The 16,922-nt window shown below is 45.4% G+C and overlaps 1 protein-coding gene across 1 annotated transcript; it reads right to left on the bottom strand.

The window, feature by feature from the left end:
* Positions 1–6,305: 6,305 nt before the first annotated feature.
* LOC120849531 (tumor suppressor candidate 3) lies at positions 6,306–15,722 on the bottom strand. The gene is made up of 4 exons (XM_040221771.3): positions 15,518–15,722; positions 9,332–9,406; positions 7,319–7,409; positions 6,306–6,618 (listed from the first exon to the last, which is right to left on the bottom strand). Exons 1-4 carry the CDS (start codon positions 15,720–15,722, stop codon positions 6,603–6,605), a joined length of 387 nt encoding a protein of 128 aa, XP_040077705.1. The 3' UTR covers positions 6,306–6,602.
* Positions 15,723–16,922: the final 1,200 nt, after the last annotated feature.

The raw sequence follows: 16,922 nt of genomic DNA, 5'->3' as shown, positions 1-16,922 counted from the left end.
CGGCACCTCCTGCACTATAAGCCTCCGTCAAATTGCGGGCACTTCGGCCGGGATTCGAATCCCCCACCTAAGAATCTCTAGGCCAGCGCTTTGCCTCAAACATCAAGGAATGTAAAGAGGCCGTCGTTATATTTCCGTGCACAAAGAACCTTAGCTCTAGACTTTGTATTTAGACCAGGTTTGGTTCAATTGTACGACAGCAAACCACTAGAAGGAAGCTTACCCGAAAACAATTGTCTTTATTACACGCTCAAACACACACACGTGCACGATGACGGCGAACAAGAAGGGATATGCGTGCAGTGACTCGTCGCTTTGTGAAACAGACAGGTACTCCTGAGTCCCACTCGAGATTCGTCATTCTTCGTCACTGGAACGTAGAAAAGGGTGCTGGTATGCAATGACCAAACTAATTTGTCCTTAGACCGCAGAAGACGGTACACGATCCGAGGAGTCACGGCCTCAAACAAACAGGCGCAGAAAAAGGCGCACGATTACGGCGGACTCGCTGTGCGTGACAAGTGGTGGCAAACGCTCGAAGGATAGATGAATGAATGTTAACACCCTTTGTAACGGGCGTTAGTTTGCGCCACCTAGCGAGCGCCATGACGATCCACTTTTAACGCTGCATCATTGGCCCCGTCCGATCGTCGTCGGCTGTGGTAAGCCCGATTCACATATATTGCGATTTTATTTTGCGATGTCGCAAGTGCGGCGGGGAGCACCGCAGCTTAAACCATGCTTTTTTCGCGACACACGAGTGGTGTCACAACTGCGAAATCGCAATTTAAGTCGAACTATGTGAATCAGAATTTCAGGTGAAACGGAGAATAAACACGTTGTAAAGAGACATGTGTTTGCTCAGATGCACATCGAAATTTGTCATCGGAGCTAAGATCCTGGTACGTAATTTTTTATTTATTTATTTGCGTCTTCTGCATTGTTCCGCAGAGGGAGCCTAAAGCAAAAAGGGGAAGGCATACCCGAAAAGGCCTCTTCTTGGTTTCCAATGGGCATCGTAAGACAAACAATTAAAGAGAAATTGTTGCGTAAATCGCTGCTGTCGTCGAAATGCCATAGCAGTTTAAACCGCACTGTATGCATAAACGTTTTTTCTTTTTTTTTCTTTTTATGAAACTGTTTGCTTGAGCGTTTGGTTCCGCGGTGCAGCGTCGTGCCCACAATCCTGGGTCATGGGTTCGATTACCCGTGGGACGTTCGGAATTTTTCTTTTTCTTCTCAATTTATTTTTTTATCCCTCTCTTGCGCACGCGAATTCGTCTCATAGCCACGGTGTAAGATAATACTCTTCAGGTGAGGACAGCGCGGTCCTCGCGCAGTGCAGATAAAATTCGCTTTTCACTCTCTCTCTTTCTCTCACTATGGTTCCAAGCGGCGCCGGCAGATGACTCGTCGACCCGTGGGCACGGCAAAGACGGCTCGTGCCGCCTCATGCTCCACACGCGCAGAGCTCCAGCGAGGTTGTCGCTCGTGCAGAAAGACCACGGTGTACCGGGGCGTCATGGCAACGAGATATTTTTTTTCGCCCTCACACAGTTTCGCTGTTTGGCCGCCGGCGACACTGTCAGCCGCGGGCACGGTGGCCGGGGAATGATGCAGCCTTTCGGATGCCCGTCGAACGAACACTCTCCGATTCCTCGCGCCGCGCGTTCAGCCCCGCCGTGTCCTCACCTAAAGAGTGTATCTTACACGGTGCGTAGCTTACAAACAGGACGGAAACGAAAGTTCAAAGTGTACGCTCTACAACAATATGAAAAGAAACGTATTGTAAATAAAATCAGAGTATAATTCAATGGCGAAAATAATATTATTCATAGAATGATTCACAATCTAATTCAATAGCCACAAACGTAGGTATGATTCAATACTGAAAATTAAAACAAAGCCAGCTGTTCAAGCAAAAAAAAAAAAAAAATCGCATCTCCACGTGGTGATTGATGTTGATTGGGGCGAAGCTGTGGTGGTGCTTGCCTGCGTAGACGCTGAGCCGCAGCATGCCAAGCCTTTCATTCGTTTTCATCCATGTCACGCTGCGGTCAAATGCTCAAATGCGTGTATAACCACGTTCCATACCATACGTTATCTTTCTTGGATGAAAACGAACGAAAGGCTCGGCATGCTGCGGCTCACCGTCTACGCAGACAAGCACCACCAGAGCTTCGCCCCAATCAACATCATTCACCACGTAAACATGCGTTTTTGTTCTTTTGGTTTTTTTTTTCCTACACGAGCAGGAGCACGTGCACCCGACGGCGGACGGACATAGGGACATGGCTACAGTGTAGACATGGCTAAGGGGTATTCACACGAGGGAGAAATCCCGGGGATTTCTCCCCGGCACGCGCATTCCACGACGAAAACGTCAGGCTTTGCGATGTGCAAAAGCCTCGCGTTTTCATCTCGTGATGTGCGCGTGCCGGGGGGAAATCCCCGGGATTTCTCTCTCGTGTGAACACCCCACGCGAACACGACAGGCTTTTTTGTCTTTTGCTTCGATTGGGAATTCGTTGGGGGTCATTTATTGGCGGCGAGATGTTTTGGTGGCGCCCTCCTATGGTTCGCTCTCGTGTCCTCATCACATTGCGAAACAAGTTTGATGGTGCTTGTAATTAGCATGCTGGAAGCTTGAAATCAGGGATGGGCAGTATTTGAAATACGTATTTCAAATACTTTGTGTATTTTGCATTTGTATTTAATTACAAATTGCGTAATGTATTTGACGTGTGTATTTAAATACTAAAACGTGGGCATTTCAAATACAATTGTAATCAAGTACAATTTTGTGGGCGAAAATACATCGCTCAACTTTATGGTCACTGTCCAGAGCAGGAAGAAAACTACGTTCTGCACCGAATGCAGTGTCTCTCTATCAAGCACAAGCGTTTAGTGACTTTGTGATTGCGGTGCTAGTCCAGGTCAAGAATAGTGACGAAATCGACGTTCACAGGCAGACTGGCTAATTAAGTACCTGTGACAACTTGTGATGCTTTCCAGCCTGATTTCCATCCATATTTTTGCCTGGAGCATTCTAAATGCGCGGGTCGTTCAGATGTTCGTAACTGGTGCGTGTTGCAACAATAAAAAATTATCTAGCTTGTGCTGCGTGTCTTGGTCGTCTAGATGCAAAAATGTTCCAAAAGCCGGGATTCATGATTAAAAAACAAATACCTCCGATTTGCATAACAATACCAACATATACAATATACAACAATATACAAAAATGTAATCGACAAAAAAAGCTGCTTGAAGCTCTGTACTTTTTTCAACTATTACGTCCAAGCTGATTACATTTTTTTTTTTTTTGTGATTATATTTCTATTACCTTACTAGAGCCTCGCACACTAACTCCCGAGTGTGCGATCCAAAATTAAAATGAGAAACCCAGAAAACCGTTGCAGGTGCCCTGAAGTCGCTGACGCAAATTTTGATGAATGTATTTGCAAAGGTATTTGGAGGAGACCAAATACATTTCGTTGTATTTGTATTTTGTACTTAAATGCTTTTTTTGGAAATGTAATTAGATTTGTAATTAAATACATTTTTGACGAAGTATTTTGTATTTGTATTTCGATACATATTTGCATGTATTTGGCCCATCCCTGCTTGAAATCATTGCGCTCTGAAACCAACACCGTCAAAATCAGTGAAGGTGGTACATTAATCTTATTTCCGCCGATGAGAAATCTTTAGCTGACGTCATAGTCGGCATTCGGTCAATCGTGGCAGGTCGACCGCAGCGACGCTTTCGATCGCTCACGTCGCCAATAGACGAATGCAAACAAGGCATCTGGCCGCCGCCGTGTTCCCGATCGTGCGAGCATGTGCGATTTCAAACCTTCCAAAGCTACATTCACGCGCACGCTTCACATGCTTGCACCCCTATAAAAATTATGTCTGACTTTTTATTGAAAACGTGCTTACTTCTTGTTGACTCTGATTACTTTATTTTGACTCTGACTTCCTGTTGACATGGTCAACGGAAAGTTTGTTCATTTTGTGTTGAAACTTTTCTGATGATTATCTTCAGCCCGAGTCAAAAGAAAAGCTGTTGACTTTCTATACACTTTACGTTGATTTTTTTTTTGTTGTCCCGCCTCCAGCGCGAGCCTACTGCCCTTGACAACGCTTCGGCGTTTGTGCACCTCGACCGCGCGCGTGCAGTCAAAGCACGACGGAAGGCATGGGCGCGTGGTGGACGCCAGGCGTTCGAAAGGCACACCCTGCCGTTATGAAGTGACCATAGTGACTTCAATAACCATATTAAACTAGTCAACTATTAAAGAAAAGCAAAATAACTCTTTTAAAGTGGAGAAACTGCCTCGACTCGCTTCGTCCTGAGTGGTGCTATGTAGAGAAGCGATAACATTTATTCTACAAGCCGTTTCTCTGGATGTTGTTTTAGCGACTGCGGCGAATTATTATAAGTTGTACCAATGCTTTTTAGGAAGAGATGTCGTCCACGAACTTCGAAACACTCTATTCCCTTTGACAGATTCCTGGAAACAAAATTCCAGCGCTCATTTTTTAGCTTTAATGTGTTGCATGTTGCAGCACAACCTCAAAAATACCAGTCTTTCGTTGAAAGACAAAAGAAAACTAATTTTAAAGCTAATTAAACGATCTTTCAATGTGCACCCGGTGGATGAACGTGGAGCCTATTTGGGAGGTAATCTAGTACTTTTTGAAAGTAATTTTGCCATCTCTGCTTTCAAGTATTCGTAGAGAGATTGTAGGGGCGTTTTATATAAAAAAAGAAAAGACAAATGCGTTAGCGCATTGTCTTTACCAGCTTCAAAAAGAAGCGACCTTTCTGGATGGCTGCCTGTAAGATTGGGATTGGTTGTTATACAAGTCGGGCAGATGAGTGCGTATATAAGTGACGATGGTTTCTAATAAAATCAGTTGAAAGCGCCTATCCTGTCGTCCTTGTGCCCTTATTGTCCTCGTTTTATTTGCGCTTTTCTTTTGTTTTCAGAACACACAGGCTTTACTCTTTTTGGCATGCTATTTAATGCCTCAAATGGAGGTTATGCCAAAACCAACTAAATGTTTCTCCACTGTCCAGTGGGGTGACATTCTGCAGCCTGCAAGTCGAGCTGGCAGTCTAGGAAACCCCGTATTTTGCGAGTTTGTTTTGCTGGCACGAATTTTTAAGCATTCATACCACACTAATGAACTTCTCGTAACCCGTCTGTGACAAGCTGTACATAATAATATGGAGGTTGTAGAGCTTGTTTTCAGTTTTGCTAACAAGCCTCTTAGCCTCAATTTAAAAATTCAATTACTTCGCAAAAAAATCGTTCAATGAAAATTGTAACTTGAGTTGCTAGCTGATCTTCTAGTAACATATGTTGAACCAATTTTAAGGCAAATCAGTGGCCATCAAACTTTTGCTCGATGTCCTCCAAAGACAGGATAACTCCCTTAAATCCCATTCTAGTTAGGTTATGTTGATTAAAGGCCGTGGCTATTTCTGTGTTCTCACAAAATAATATAACATGTATTGATGTCCGCAATGTTACTTCCTGAAGATAGCTGATTTAACGAGGGATGTCGGAACAATAAAGACACTTATTTCGATTTTTTTAAGGAAGTGATATCATAGATGTCAAAATAATGTTTGAGATGTTTTGACGGTGGATGTTGAAATAGTCAATGCCTTTATGAAACAAGACCTAGCGCCTACTCCAGCATATAAAACTGATACAAATAAAATATGTAAATAAGCAAGCAGCTTTGATTTCTTATGCATTTAGGAGCGCACATACCCTCAAAAAGGCAGAATAATCAGATAATCTATAGTATCCATATTCCTCAAAATAATCATAAATGCTAAACGACTCGCGAGATTGTTTAATTTTTTTAATGCATATTTCTTTGTGTCTCAGTAATTACCCAGAACTACAAAGCCCACTTACGTTACCAAAATATTATTAATATGGCAAGCCTGTTGTCGAAACCAAGTCCAAAAAAATTTATTCATTGCCTTCTAGTAAACACAGTATCTAAATTTCACCAATTTATCTCATCACCAAAATTCCTTCGACTCCTCGGTCAGACGTCATGGGCCCAGCGACAGCAAAAGAACGCCAAGTAAAGCCAATCATGTACAATAGTAATGCACAGGATGACAAAGGTAGAGAGGTCTTTCAATTGTTCTACTTCCAGTGCCAGCTTCGAGAATGCACCTCTAAAGAAGGTACCCTGCCGTCCTCATTGTGTGAGTGATTACACATCTGTGAGTTACTATACAGAAACTAAGAGGATGCACGGACAAGTGTAGCTCCCATGTATCGTTTTCTTCCAGACTCCTTTATTGAAAAAGTAAAAATGAAAAAAGAACCGAAACAATTCAAGCAGTATCAACAAAAATGAAAAAAATAAAGGCTCAACTAGTTAGGCCTAAAAAGGCCTAACTTCTATGTACAGTGAAACAAACATGAAAGGAAGGTTTGGGGAGGGATGTGTTGGGAAGAGAGAAAGGACAAGGACTTCCAAAAGCAATCTTCCCGTGACAAGCGAACCAAGGTGCTGTCGTTTCGGCGACTTTCGAGCGATCCAAGAGGCATTTTCTGAACCGCTCACTTGAACAGGAAACTGAAACAGGACACGGGGAAAACGGGACGGAAGGTGGAAATCAGTATCAAGATGGATCAGTGAGCTAAACGTGAGTCGGCGAAGATGAATAAACTGTGTTAGACTGACGGCAGCTTCGTAACACGAGACGTACGGCTTCTATACTTGCCAAGGGGGTGCGGAGGCTCACGAAAGAATGCAAGTTGAGACGAGGAAGTCACTCAAACGGAAGAGCAAGTGTATAAAAAGCAGAGTGCGACGAAGCAAGCAGGATGCAATGAAGTGTGCAAGCAGAAAATTTCAATTGAACCAATCGGGAGCGCGGAGTTAGAAAGCTATAGCAAAGTGGAGCCTCAAAAGAAATTTTTAAGGAATTCGGACAGGCTTGCAAAAAGAGGAAGCAGCCCCTAAGAACCAAAGCAACACAAATTAAGCCGATACCAACCCGAAGATCCGTCGAATAGTCATGCAGAGAGGGATGCATAAACAATTTTTGGATGTTACCACAAATGATAGCTCAGGTTAGGGGAAGTTATACGAGAATTTGTGGCCCGACAGCGGAGGAAATGGATAAGAGAGGCCGTGTTGATGAGCAATGGCAGCAACGGCGGCAATGCACTAACTTCGGGCAAACTGCATTGCTTTGTGGCAAACGTGCATGCACGTGCGAGACAATCTGTGTTTACCGCACTCAGGATGGTCGCGTCTTTTCTCAGCTTACCTGTAGGGGTAGCCGTGCGCTTTGGAGCGGAAGATGGAGAGGAGGAAGCTGAAGAAGACGGACATCAGGAGTAGCCCCACAACAGCCATGACTGGAAAGACAAGAAGATCGTTAGTGCCATTGCCGCAGCGAAAATGAGTTCAACACGTCAAATTCCTAAAATCGAAGTACTCTAGTCAGTGAGAGCTTAGGAAACGCAGGACATGGCTTAATCTTCTTACGAGATTCAACCTTTGGCATTCTCATTGACTAAGCAGCCTCGTTGGCTTCAGTGTAATAATAACATACTCGGTAGTCGTCGGGCCCCGCATTTCTGCCAGTGACTAGAGCACTACGAATTTGAAATCTCTCTTTTTGAAACAAGGGGCGTCGCTTCAAAGGCATTGTAGCACCTATTCAAACTTGAATTTCGAGCACCTAGGGAAACATTCATTTAAAGACGTCAATAGTACAAAAATACATAGCACGCGCAAGTTTTATTTGAATGGTTGAATTAAAAGGATCGTGCACGCTTTAATGTAAACTTGTTTCAATCAATGAAAGTAAGTGAAAAGAATCAGCAGGAGAAGTATCTTTTGTTCCTCTTATTAACAGATTGCTCTTAGCTCGCTGGCGGATCGAGTAGACGTACCTGAGATTGAGATGATAGCGGCACTTTTCGACGTCGCAAGGAGGAAATTTGTATTCTCAATTTCCGGGCCTTGCATAAAAAGTTAGCGCCAACTGTGGCCTTGAACGTTTGTATGTCGATGTTCTTAGGCAAGCTGACATAGATTAGAAATGTTTGCTGCTGCGCAGGCTATCTATGCCGGTGCGGCCGTGGTCTATACAAAATCCTTCTGCTAGCAGCCGCACCGTGGCGCCACCGTCTCGGTGCACGCCTTCCGCAGCTTCTGCTTGGCCCCTTTCTACGGGGTACACATTCTGTCTAGGTCTTAAAATTCGGAGGAACAGAATAAAAGAAGCTCAGGTGGGTCACTCGATCGCAACATTCGGACGTTCTGACAAGATTCGGGAAGTTCAAGCTGTTGAAATGACCGACTGTTCTCAAACTGGGTTTCCAGGCACCCGGGTTCCCCGAAATACCCTATAGGCTCCTTGACGTTTTACGTTCCCTCAAAAAACCCTGCTCCTAGTTGAAGTGCTCTTCCAAATTAAGCATTAATTTAGAGGACCCGAGCCGTCTACGCATGCATAAGCATGCAATAAACTCTCCCTGGCGTGGGCGTCATTGTGTATGAAGTCTACAGGCTTCTGCACTGCTTTAGAGGGGATGCTGGTCTTCAACTTTTTGTTTTTCATTTATTGTGTTGCAATTCAGTATACTAATGCATTTCTCAGAGGTGACTCTAAATAGGCAATTAGTTTTCGAATAGCTTTACTAGATCCCGAGTTATCAATAAATTTGTAATTTCATTAGGTCCTCCTTACGGATTCGCTTGCATGAAATTCTTCAGAATATATCGCAAGTTTTCGTAGAATGCATTCTTCAAGACATGTTTTGTGCAGTGGTGCTATTTTAAGCCTGATTTAACGATATTACAATGGTAAAAAAGATTTGCAATCAAGTGGCACAAAACGGGAGGTTATGTCTTTTTGAGACTAATTAATTAAAATTATGGTACGACATATAAAGCAAAAAAAACGGTATCACCGCACAAAGCATGTCTTGAGGAATGCAATCCTATAAACATTTCTGATAAATTCTGAATATTTACGATAATGACCCGAAAAGAGGACCGAATTAAAATTACAAAAACTATTGATAAGTCAGGATCTAGTAAAGCTATGTGAAAACTAGATGCATATTTGAAATCACCACTCAGAAATGCATCAGTCTACTAAATTTCAACACGATGATTGAAAACTAAACAACAGACAATTAAAGACCAGCATCCCCCCTTACTGCACCGATACTGTGACCAGGACGAGTTTGTCGGTTAGTAGTTGAGAGAGATGGGCATTCCTCAAGAGTTAAAAGTTTAGGAGCCCTCAAGACCCCGAAATACTCACTTTTGCGCTTCTTCGGGTCACCCTTCGACTCTGCGGCGTCGTTCATGAGAATCATGCCGAAGACGACAGCAACGTCTGGAGTGAAGTCTGTCAAGGAATATGGCACGCCCCCGTGGCACAACGACCACAGGGTTACTCAATGCCCAAGAAAACGCAGCAATTTTTTCAGCTCTGAGATATGTATGAAACAATTAACTTGGATAAAAAAAACCTCTGAAATTATTTTATTTTTGCTGATGTCATGCTTTAAATTTCTAGAATTTGCATAAACCCTTTTAAATTAAGAAAAACATTCTTAAAAAACAGTTGCTTACCACATAAATTTAGGTGGGTGCCTAATTACCTAATGTGCCCTATGTTACATTAAAGAAGAGACTTTATGAGATTTATTTGCTTTCTTTGTCAACCTGCATTTGAGTGTCAGATCAAATACTTCTGTCTTTGTTCTCTTAAGATTAATAATTGAATTGCTTGTATTAAATTTTGAAAGCCTGGTTTCGTTGCATTTTACTAAACAACAAAATCTCCAGCTTACGCAGGCACGGCCATATTCGGAGCAATAACCCAACATTGCTTTTAGAGTGATAGCTTTACGGGGAACACTTTGCAAAGGTACAAAACGAGCGTGTTGGTAACGGTAATTAGACATGAGGAAGATACATAGAAAGGGGGGACGGACAACGAAGACTTCCAACTAGCAACAACATTTATTGACCCGAAGTTTGCATATACATATAGGTGAAGGAGGGGAGGGTGAAAGACGCTACACTGGAAAGTGGAAAAGCGATGGGAGAGAGTGTAGAGCCAGGGAAATGAGGGACGATCCCGTGGGGTAGACATCTAATCGCTCGGAGCCGCTGAAACGAGGGACGTCAGCTCTGGCCCCAGGAAGTTTATCTCCCTCCTGGATAAGCCTATGGACGGGGATCCGAAGTTGCTGTGACTGTGGTGCATGGCGAAGGCCTCCATGATCTCTCGTCCGTATCTTGAGGCGTGACCTCCAATCCTGGTGGTCGAGGGAAGGTCGGCCGAACAGGGTTCGCTGCACTCAGAGGTGTGTTTGGCAATCGGGTGGTAACAAATCTCCGAAGTGTCGGAAGCGGCTTTCTTGATCTCGTTTGCATGTTCCCTCACTTGATCGTTTAGGCATCGGCCCGTCTGTCCGATGTATTTAGCACCGCAGGACACGGGAATCGAATACACGCACTCTTTGTAGCAGGTTACATAATTGGTCTGGTGCTTTTTCTGGCACGGGGGCGCTGGACCGGGGTTGTTGACCTTTCTACAAATAGAAGCTAATTTGAACTTGCAGGAAAATACAACGTTGGTGTTGAAGCCGAGCGCAATAGATTTCAGGCGATGTGAGGTGTTGTGTATGTAGGGGATGCACGCGAAGCGTGACTTAGGAGGGAGGGGTTTGGACTTCTGCCCCGCGACAAGTCTTTTGATTGTTGTTTCAATCAGGTCTCTCGGGTATCCTGCCTTTATGAGGCGACTAATCTGCTGGGGGCGGATAGGCTGGGGACGGAAAGGTGCTGACAGGATTTAACCTTTGCCGAAGCAACTAGATTTCGAACGATCCCATTTTTTACATTCCTTGAGTGTGAGCTGTTGAAAGGAAGAACGGGCTTAGAGGACCTCTGCTGGTGAGCCCAGCAGATACCTTTGCTAGTTGGGACCAACCTGAGATCCAGGAACTGTAAGCCCTCAGGGGAGGGGGCCTCTTTGGTGAACGTAAGCCCATGTGAGTTCTTCTGGAACACGGTCTCTATGGCTGCAGAGTCGGAGATGGTGGAGTGTAGGATGAGATAATCTTCAACATAACGAAAAACCTTCGCATCGGGAAAATCTCGTTGAAGGTCCGCCTGAACTTTGGCGTCAACATAAAACAGGTAAATTTCGCTGAGGACGGGAGCCAAGCAAGACCCAATACAAACGCCGGCCCTTTGTATGTATAGTTTACCCTCATATTCAACAAGCATTGATTGGAGATACAGTTGTGTCAATTCAAGAAATGAGGACAGCGAGACGCCACATGAATTTTGAAAGTCTATGACACCTGTCTCGTGGATGGCGTCAGAAATGAAGCCCAGGAGGGTCTTCACGTTTAGGCTATAGTAGAGATCTACAACATTGAGCGAGAACGCTCTTACAGCTTCAGTGCCGGCGTGTAACTCGTCCAGCACTGGAAGGAGATCTTCCGAATTTCTTAGTCTGAAAGGTTGGGGGAGCTCTAACGTGCCGAGATGTTCCTGCAGAAACTTCGCCAAAGGCCTCTGCCAACACCCCGTCTCGGATACAATGCTGCGGAACGGCACGCCTGGTTTGTGGGTTTTAGCGGAAAAGAAAATAGAGAGGTATTGCTTCGCTGGGGCAAGAACGGCACTTTTTAAAGAAGGGAGGTTAGATGAATCGCACATTGCCTTCACCCTGGACCTGAGGCATCCGGATGGCCGCGTTTTGAGGCCGCTAAAGTTCTTCTTTAGGGCCTCGTCGGATTTCTCTTGCATTTGTTGTTTGTTCAGGATGAGGAACTGACCCGTTTTGTCAGCTTGAAGTAAACTCAGCTCACCGGCCTGAAGTTCTTTGATGACTGGCGTAGAGGCGTTTTTGGCTGTCCTGGTCAGTTCGTCATCCTGAACAAACAACAAATGCAAGAGAAATCCGACGAGGCCCTAAAGAAGAACTTTAGCGGCCTCAAATTGCGGCCATCCGGATCCCTCAGGTCCAGGGTGAAGGCAATGTGCGATTCATCTAACCTCCCTTCTTTAAAAAGTGCCGTTCTTGCCCCAGCGAAGCAATACCTCTCTATTTTCTTTTCTGCTAAAACCCACAAACCAGGCGTGCCGTTCCGCAGCATTGTATCCGAGACGGGGTGTTGGCAGAGGCCTTTGGCGAAGTTTCTGCAGGAACATCTCGGCACGTTAGAGCTCCCCCAACCTTTCAGACTAAGAAATTCGGAAATCTCCTTCCCGTGCTGGACGAGTTACACGCCGGCACTGAAGCTGTAAGAGTGTTCTCGCTGGATGTTGTAGATCTCTACTATAGCCTAAACGTGAAGACCCTCCTGGGCTTCATTTCTGACGCCATCCACGAGACAGGTGTCATAGACTTTCAAAATTCATGTGGCGTCTCGCTGTCCTCATTTCTCGAATTGACACAACTGTATCTCCAATCAACGCTTGTTGAATATGAGGGTAAAGTGTACATACAAAGGGCCGGCGTTTGTATCGGGTCTTGCTTGGCTCCCGTCCTCAGCGAAATTTACCTGTTTTATGTTGACGCCAAAGTTCAGGCGGACCTTCAACGAGATTTTCCCGATGCGAAGGTTTTTCGTTATGTTGACGATTATCTCATCCTACACTCCACCATCTCCGACTCTGCAGCCATAGAGACCGTGTTCCAGAAGAACTCACATGGGCTTACGTTCACCAAAGAGGCCCCGTCCCCTGAGGGCTTACAGTTCCTGGATCTCAGGTTGGTCCCAACTAGCAAAGGTATCTGCTGGGCTCACCAGCAGAGGTCCTCTAAGCCCGTTCTTCCTTTCAACAGCTCACACTCAAGGAATGTAAAAAATGGGATCGTTCGAAATCTAGTTGCTTCGGCAAAGGTTAAATCCTGTCAGCACCTTTCCGCCCCCAGCCTATCCAAGCAGATTAGTCGCCTCATAAAGGCAGGATACCCGAGAGACCTGGTTGAAACAACAATCAAAAGACTTGTCGCGGAGCAGAAGTCCAAACCCCTCCCTCCTAAGTCACGCTTCGCGTGCATCCCCTACATACACAACACCTCACATCGCCTGAAATCTATTGCGCTCGGCTTCAACACCAACGTTGTATTTTCCTGCAAGTTCAAATTAGCTTCTATTTGTAGAAAGGTCAACAACCCCGGTCCAGCGCCCCCGTGCCAGAAAAAGCACCAGTCCAAATATGTAACCTGCTGCAAAGAGTGCGTGTATTCGATTCCCATGTCCTGCGGTGCTAAATACATCGGACAGACGGGCCGATGCCTAAACGATCGGGTGAGGGAACATGCAAACGAGATCAAGAAAGCCGCCTCCGACACTTCGGAGATTTGTTACCACCCGATTGCCAAACACACCTCTGAGTGCAGCGAACCCTGTTCGGCCGACCTTCCCTCGACCACCAGGATTGGAGGTCACGCCTCAAGATACGGACGAGAGATCATGGAGGCCTTCGCCATGCACTACAGTCACAACAACTTCGGATCCCCGTCCATAGGCTTATCCAGGAGGGAGATAAACTTCCTGGGGCCAGAGCTGACGTCCCTCGTTTTAGCGGCTCCGAGCGATTAGATGTCTACCCCACGGGATCGTCCCTCATTTCCCTGGCTCTACACTCTCTCCCATCGCTTTTCCACTTTCCAGTGTAGCGTCTTTCACCCTCCCCTCCTTCACCTATATATGCAAACCTCGGGTCAATAAATGTTGTTGCTAGTTGGAAGTCTTCGTTGTCCGTCCCCCCTTTCTATGTATCTTCCTGATGTCTAATTACTTTGCAAAGGTTTCGACCTTGTCTCCCAGTCGTCGCCGCTACGCAAAAACCCCTCTCCACTTTTGGCGCGAGGCCAGGGAAGTGGGTTTTCTTGTCGGCCATCCCGCCAGTTACGGTGCTACGAAAGGAGTCTTCCATGTTGTCTGCTTGAAAACGTTTTCTCAAACGTCCCTCGCATTATGCGAAATCCCACTTTGGCAGTATCCAGTTGCTGCGCGTAATGTTAGATCGTTTTAGAAACTTCCATCGCGCTTACCCAGGTAAGGTACGTGGCATCACCACCTCACCCGCATTGCGCGACCGTGCAGCTATCGCTTTTGTTTCTCCACACATTGTGGGCCAAAAATACAACTTTTCCTTATGGGTCTCTATATGACCGTTTGTGCATAAACTGGGGATTTTCACATTTAGTTCGAACTCAACAATATAATATAATATAATAAACAATATATAAAGAAAATATAATACAAGCAATTCAATTATTAGTCTTAAGAGAACAAAGTAAAAGTATTGTAGCGAACACATAAATGCAAGTTGACTAAAAAAAACTTTCAGCCTTTCCACTCTGGTAAAGAAGGAAGACCAGCGGAGCTGTACAATGAAAAGTAATGGCCGGCCAGAAGTCGGTAAGCCAGAGTGGAAAAGCTGCCGCCATCTGTGAGCGACGGCGACAACCAGATACGTGGCTTGCCGCCGTCGCTCATAGATGGCGGTAGGTGTCCAGAGTTTGGAGTCTTCATTTCTTTGCGAGGGACACAATCCTGGGGAAACTAGGCCTTAACAGCTCCACGGTAAAAAAAAAAAAAAATCTTATAAAGTATTTTTTTTAGCTCCTATTCGGACTCAAAATGGCATCTTTCAATATTGTGTGGTAAGACACCGTTCTTTTAACATGTTTTTCTTAACTGCATAGGTTTTATACAAATTCCAGGAATTTAAAGCATGGTATCCACAAAAATAAAATTTATGTTTTCACACACAAAAAAAATTTTTCTTGGAGTTCGGAGGCTTCTGTATCCAAATTAATTTCTTCGTACATAACCCAGGCTAAAAAAAATGTATGTGTATCCTGACTGCAGCGAATAGTCGACAAAGTCAATCATGAACTTGCTTCGATTGAAATTACCGTGTCAGTCATGCAGGGAAAGGTTCAAGCCTGCACATTTTTGCAGGGAAAAGTTTCACAGGGTAAACCCACATTTTTTGCGAGATACCTCTGACGAAAGTTTCAGCTATAGTTCCAGGCGAAGCCGACGTCACAAGTGCAAGCACATTGCCCCGATCTCGCATGATACGAGCGCACATGCTTGGTGAGGGATGTTGAAAGCCCTGAGCTCACTTTCACAGCCTCTGCTACGCTCGCGACTAAAGTGAAACGGAGCCTAGCGGCAGCCACTGACAGAATGAGAGTGACGGAGCATCTCTCATGGATTCCCAGCCTGCGTACGTTGCCTTTCTTCACAATTTAACCGAGCGTGCAAGCTCGTGGCTTACGAGACATGGAAGCATTGTCCAAGGTAGGAAGCTTGTACCGGAGGCGGGACAACTGGAGCTCTTCTTCTCCTGTTAGCGACTACAGCTGAGGGCAACGGTTTTTCTGGCTTCTTTTAAAGCGGCCAAAAGGTTGGTGCACCCCGTGAATAGACAATGCAAGATGCAGGAAAAAGGATACTGAGGGCAATCACGATGTAGGTCTCGACGATCAGCTGGACTCCGCTGCTGCTGTGAATGTAGGCCTGCAAATGAAAGGGCGCAAGGTTAGCCGCCGCCTTCCAGAATTGAGGTCTTAACGAGCGCATGAAAATCTCGAAGCTTCCAGCACCCCAACTCGGGGGGAAATGGATGATGCCATTTCCAGGAATGGAAGCCAGCTTCATCTTTTCGTTGAGAAGGTGTGGGAGCAACAATGATGCCACTTTAGAGCAGCAAAAGTTCCGCTATGGAGTGGCTCAGGAGCCACAAAAGCAGATTTGAGCAGATTTTTGTAGCAGTACAAGTAAATCTTGGGGATGGTTACCCAGGTCAAACTTGGGCCTCATAGGTAATGAATGTCACGGAATACTTCCAAGCACTATTTACTGAAAGTACACAAATCCTTCCATCGCCCCCTTCCTCTAACACAGATTTAGAAAGCAGCTTTTGAGGAGGAGGAAGGGAGGGTACTGAGGGGAGGGTATGCTCCTCCTCCTTATCCATACCTTCTTCTTCTCCTCCTCCTCGTCCTCCTTTCACGTGCGAAATGCGCGTCGTCACGTGACGTTTCGGTGAAGTCATGTGACGTTTCGGCGCGGTGCATCATGGGACGTTTCCTATAATGCACTGCACGGTTACGCCAATGACGCTCAGCCGGGAATGGGCGCCTAAGAGCTGTGCTCTAAAAGAACCCGGTCCAAGTGGGCTCAAACCCTTTTAGTACTCGTGGCAGCATCGTTCGTTCTCAACTCCGCTAGGGAAGTGGCAGTAACCTAGTATGTTTTCAGTTTGATACTGAAGGACCATTAAATTTTTGCATTATGCATCTATTAACAAAGCAGTTAAAGACTGCAATTCTTTGCTGAATCTTTTAGAGCGCAGCTCTTAGGCACACGTTTCAGGCTTGAGTGGCGTCGCCGTAACCACGCTGTGTATAATGGGAAACGTCACATAATGCAGTGCGGGCATCTCACTCGTGACCCGCACGTTGCATTATGGGACGTTTGCATTAGGGGAGGAGAAGGAGGAGGAGGAGAGGAAGAGGAGGAGGAAGTGGGAGGAGGAGGAGGAAGCGGTGGAGGAGGAGGGAGAGGAGGAGGAGGAAGGAGGAGGGGCGATGCCAGCTACCCATTGTTTAAGTAAGTGACATCGGCACTCATATATCACAGAGAGAGGCACGTATGAAAACAGGGTGTACTCGTTATCCAAGTAGCCACCTACATGGATACGGGTCTTTGCTGTACCCATCACACTCTGTGGCACGTCAGACGAAGTTGGTAAATTGTGTGCCACCAAGGTCGACAACGGCTTGCTCATGCCCAGTTAAAAATAACCATTGGGTCCAATTAGTTATTGACAATTAGAACCAATGGGGAATCCTATCT

This window comes from Ixodes scapularis, unplaced genomic scaffold (genome assembly GCF_016920785.2).
Source record: "Ixodes scapularis isolate PalLabHiFi unplaced genomic scaffold, ASM1692078v2 ptg000080l_1__unscaffolded, whole genome shotgun sequence".
In the NCBI taxonomy this organism is placed as follows: domain Eukaryota; kingdom Metazoa; phylum Arthropoda; class Arachnida; order Ixodida; family Ixodidae; genus Ixodes; species Ixodes scapularis.
The sequence above is the reverse complement of the archived record's forward strand: the minus strand, read 5'-3'. Positions and strand labels throughout refer to the sequence as shown.

Excerpts from the sequence above, each read along its gene's own strand:
- LOC120849531 (XM_040221771.3), bottom strand. The coding sequence starts at position 15,722 with ATGAAGCTGGCTTCCATTCCTGGAAATGGCATCATCCATTTCCCCCCG. Across the intron at positions 9,407-15,517 it reads CTACATCGTGATTGCCCTCA|ACGTTGCTGTCGTCTTCGGC; the intron begins GTATCCTTTTTC and ends ACTTCACTCCAG. Across the intron at positions 7,410-9,331 it reads TGACCCGAAGAAGCGCAAAA|TCATGGCTGTTGTGGGGCTA; the intron begins GTGAGTATTTCG and ends TTGTCTTTCCAG.